This window comes from Mesitornis unicolor, unplaced genomic scaffold (assembly GCF_000695765.1).
Source record: "Mesitornis unicolor isolate BGI_N332 unplaced genomic scaffold, ASM69576v1 scaffold24331, whole genome shotgun sequence".
NCBI classification, from domain to species: domain Eukaryota; kingdom Metazoa; phylum Chordata; class Aves; order Mesitornithiformes; family Mesitornithidae; genus Mesitornis; species Mesitornis unicolor.
The window spans coordinates 11781-16602 of record NW_010163478.1 but is presented as its reverse complement, the minus strand read 5'-3'; the positions used below and the strand labels follow the sequence as shown (position 1 = coordinate 16602).

The window sequence follows — 4822 nt, the reverse complement described above, 5'->3', positions numbered from 1 at the left end:
AAAATAACGAGGATTGCATTGTAGTGAATCCATAGATTAGTAAGCACAACAGCAGCAGCCACCTGACCATCCTTAGTTATATTCCTTCTGCTATAAACTAGTTGAAAAATTGAGAAGAAAAAAATCTGTGTAAGTGATGTCTGTATCTGGAAGGTAGATTTGCAAAGCGTTGCTCTGCCTGTCTGAGGTTCCATGAAATGCTGTTGTGGCACACAGGCATATACCAGCCCTGCACATGGTGGTAGTCTGGACTTACATGATGATGTACTGTATTTTTCTCCACAGTATACATTTCTTATTTGGTGCATCTTATTTTATTTTATTTTATTTTTTTAATGTCTTTAGCCTCTGAGTAACTCTAGGGTTTTAGTTAGTGTGCAGTATTTAAAGCCTGTTGTGGTGAGAGAATTCTTAATAGCACTCAAAAGTGGACAGGTAGTATTTCTCCATTTTGCAGATGGACAAGCAAGCCACAGGAACAGTAAGGTTAAAAAAACCCCCAAATGTCAACACTGATTTTGAATCCTTGATTTCTGTTTGGATTGTGAGAGTTACTCTTTTTTCCTCTTCTTTTTCCAATTCAGAAGCAGTACTTTTCATGGTACTTTTTTGTACTTTTAGTTAGGAATGGTCAAGATAATCGAGAGTCCTTGTCACTTCCTTGTACTTAAATCTTAGAGAAATTTCTAGGCTGTGACTGACAAGCTGTATTGCTCCAGTAAAACGAAGTAATTGACCCTTGAGTTTTGGATTTTTTCAATCTCCAGCTCTCCTGATGGAATCTTTCAGGTTTTGGTATGGTCTTGCACCATACATAAACATTTCTGATCCTCAGACTGCCATCTGCTCATTTGCTGACTTCTTTTACCTTTATTCTTATTTTGTTATTGTATCTCTGCTTAACAAAGTATCTTTAAATGTTTGTTGTAAAAATAATGTGTGATTACTAAGTTTGTCATAGCTTTACCCTGGGTGATGTATTGAGAATGATGGACAAAATTGAAATCTGTTAAATAGATTAGAAAGTTAGTGGTCTTCTAAAAATTGCCTGCTATTTTACTGTAACAGAAACCAAGCTAAAGATTTTGTTGCCTTTGAAGTTTATATTTGACAATGGAAAGAATAGTGAATAGTTCATGTCTTAAATTTCAGGAAATAGCTGTGTGATAACAGCTTAATTTTTAGCGTATTGCTTGTAGAATTTTGTACTGTTTGTGCGGTAATGTTTATTATAATAATGAAAGAATAAACAGATCCATGACTTTTTTTCTTTGTAATTTTATTTGTGCTTGCTTTTTCAAAATCTCACATTTTTGGCCACTATGTCAATGTGGCCAATGATTCAGTATTTCTAGCATTTCAGTTTTCCACTGAGGTTTTTTATCCATGAGATATTTATGATATAGATAGCATTTACTGCAAGTCTGTGCACCAAGATGAACTTTAGAAATTTCTGTTTATTGATTTTAAAAAAAATGCTCTGCTTCTACATTCCTCTTCAGGAGGCATCCAGAATTATGCATACTGTAACTTCACTAAACTTTCATTGATAATGAAAATGTTAAGTGTGGTGATTCTAGGATGAAATAACTTTATAAATGCATGTGCTGCAGTTAGATACTCTGATCCCTTAACTGGGATCTACAAAATGATCTAACCTGTTTTCAGATAGGGACTTAGAGCTGTGTGTAGACATCTATTAGCTGACCACTTCAGGCTCATTTAAACTGGTCTGGTTCTCCATTTCCCTTTCCCTTGACTGCATATCTTTATTCTTATGTTTGTTTGTTTGTTTGTTTTCTCAATATTCCCTCCAATTTAACTTAAGTATCTGTTAGCTTCCTTCCTTCTTTAACAGAAATCAAGGAGCATGATACACGGGATGCTAATGTCTTCTGATTGAAATATCCTTCCTGCTTAGCCTTGGTTTCTCTTTTTTTTTGACATGTATTCTTCTTGTAATCTAATATAAGGGTAGTTATGTATTGAAACTGTTCTTTTCCATTGCAGTATCAGTCTTTCCCATACAACAAAAATGGCTTCAAAGTAGGGATGAAACTGGAGGGTGTGGATCCCGAGCACCAGTCGATATACTGTGTTCTCACGGTGGCTGAGGTAAGGAGAGGCTGTGAGCAGCCATGGCGGGGGATTGCAGGAGAGACTGAACTGGGACACCAGCAGCATAAGCTGCTTGGTCTTCCCTAGCAGGCTGACAGAAACTGTATGCAGGAAGACAGCTTTTAAATCAATAACTCTGTATTAAATCTACCTGACAAACACTTGACTACATCCAGTACCGTGCAGCAGTGACTGTTTACAAACATTTACTGTATGCAGCTAGAGAAAATGGATTATGATAGTTGGATGATGTTTTTATGTAATTTTGTAGTTTATATTTTAAAGACAAAATAAGTAGAAAAAGCATAAGCATTACAATTGATTTACAGTGGTTTTATGTCAAAAATACCTAACACTTTTTTGTGCTTCAATTGTGCTGCAGTTTTTTCAGGCTGATGGCCTCAGAAATTGCCTGTATTGGCAACTTCTACAAATTAGTATAATATATAAGCTCAGTTTGTCTTTTTGCTGCAGTTTATGAAGTATTTTTTTTAATAAGTAGTTTCTTTGCTTTCAGTAATATAAATGAGAAACTATTTCTCAGTTACATTTTTTTGTCTTTGAAACATACCTTATGTTAGTTTTCATGTAGTTTTACCAAGAATCCTTTTTTGGTTTTGTTTTGTGCATTAAAATGGGGAAACAGTAAAAGCATAGGTACTCTTGTCTGTATCACTGTTATTCTAAACAGCTGTAATTTTGCATTTTATATTTTTATAGCCGAGGCTTTTGTTTTCTCGTTTCTGGCCCACAGTCATATGCCATTTTTGTGGATATCTCTTCCATTTGCTTGCTGATGGTGTGTTAGTTGTTGAGTATTTCCTGTGTACCTTGTGCTTGGCACTAAGTGGTGGCTTATGTTTTACCGCGGGATGACCTGAATTCCATTTAATTCTGAGATGACAAACTGAAAATTATGTCAGAGTATCAATTAAATGTAACATAGGTTGACCTTGATGTCAAGAGATTCTTGCTGATGACTGCAGGGAGGTTATGGCATTTGGCACTGAGGAAGATGTGTCTTCTCTACAGAGAGAGAGATTATATATCCTGTTTTTCTCTTCCTCTCAGTGGTTAACTTCTTACTTTATGGAATAATGACATTCTGGGGGATACCTCCATTGACTTCTTATCTTTAATAACAGTTCTTAGTATTTCTCTGGAGTGCCTGTTGAACATAGTTATTGTTGAGTGCTCTCTTGCATATTGATTAATTGGGATAGCTTGAGAGCATCATTATCTGTGCTTTCTCCATGATTGTATTGGATGTATTCGTGCTCTTCTGTTCTGTTCCTGTATTATTCTGGTGTTGGGTTGAACAGTTCTCAAGTTTTTGAACACTAATGGCAATATCCAGCTTTTAGTTAATTCTTTTCACCAGAAGAGGAGGCACTCGGACTGAGAATAGCTTTGCTTTTTTTACTCTTTCATTTTTATCAAATGAATTTATTCATCCAGCGTTGGCTTCAGCAGAGGTAAAATACTGAAAGCGCATTGTTAATAGACGTAAAACTGAACAGAAGTTGCTGTGTATAGGGCACACATATTAAAACATAGTGCTGTATGTCGTACATTCTTGCTTTTAGGTTTGTGGCTACAGAGTACGACTCCATTTTGATGGATACCCTGATTGTTACGATTTCTGGGTGAACGCTGATTCTTCAGACATCCATCCTGTTGGATGGTGTGAGAAAACAGGTCACAAGCTTCATCCACCTAAAGGTATTGCTTGGTTTGAAATGTGTGTGTTTTCCATAGCACTGAGATCAGGACTGTCTGTGTAATTGTTTTTTAGCAGAAACTTTTTTGTTAATTTAGTCAGAGTATTTGGACATGGCAAATTAAACTCTACTTTAAATCTTGCTAAAAACTTGAGGTTGAAATCCTGCCTTTTTTATTTAGTAGAAATCCAGAGAGAACAAGAAAACAAAATGAACCGTAAAAGTAATTCATAAGGCATTAGGAAAGAAAGTTGAGCAACAAACCTAGACCCCAAATGAATGTACATTCCAAGTAAAATGGCAGCATACTGTTGACATGGGTGCTTAGACTGAGGTCTCACAGGCAGCTGATAATCTTGCAGTGGAAGGTTTTAGTACATTTTCATTACTAGATATTGATCACTATTATTGTATGTGTGTTGGCACAGACTAATAAAATTGTGCTCTTGCCACAAAGTAAACTTGAAATAGAGACAAAAAGAGGAATGAACCAATAAGAAGGGAGAAAACAAGGGTTGGACTAGATGATCTTTCAAGGTCCCTTCCAACTCCTAACATTCTGTGATTCTGGAATTTGTATGTAGCTTATGTAAATGGTATACACGTGTTGAAATATGTATAATTTTCTTGCTTAATTATTCTATTTTAGATTATGTAACTCTTATTTTTGCAGATAGAGTGCATCTACACTGAACTGTATCATGAAAAAAGGAATAAATGGGCCTCCTTTTGGGGCAGGATGGGAGTATGTAGGGAGGAAGGGAGAAAGTCCTGAAGACAGGAGAGTGAGAAATAAATGGATGTGGTATTCTGGCATACATAGTGAGGGTACGATAATATGTTTTTAAAAGGCTGCAAAATGTTGCATGTACAGAGTCAAGGATGCACTGTGGAGAGTTATAAAACTGTGGATGTAACTGCTGGGGTGTGGAAGGTGAGAGTAAAGCCACTGAAAGTGTATAGGTGAAGGGCCTGCCAGAGTA

The 4822-nt window shown here is 36.1% G+C and overlaps 1 protein-coding gene across 1 annotated transcript in view; it reads left to right on the top strand.

Annotated features, from left to right (window-relative positions):
* LOC104548072 (lethal(3)malignant brain tumor-like protein 3) overlaps positions 1–4822 on the top strand; it is a gene marked incomplete at its 3' end in the record, with an annotated part of 30680 nt that overhangs the window by 21395 nt on the left and 4463 nt on the right. Inside the window, exons 7-8 of the mRNA XM_010193986.1 lie at positions 2011–2115; positions 3705–3840. Of these exons, the coding sequence (XP_010192288.1) occupies positions 2011–2115; positions 3705–3840 (241 nt within the window). The remainder of the gene's footprint in view (positions 1–2010; positions 2116–3704; positions 3841–4822) is intronic.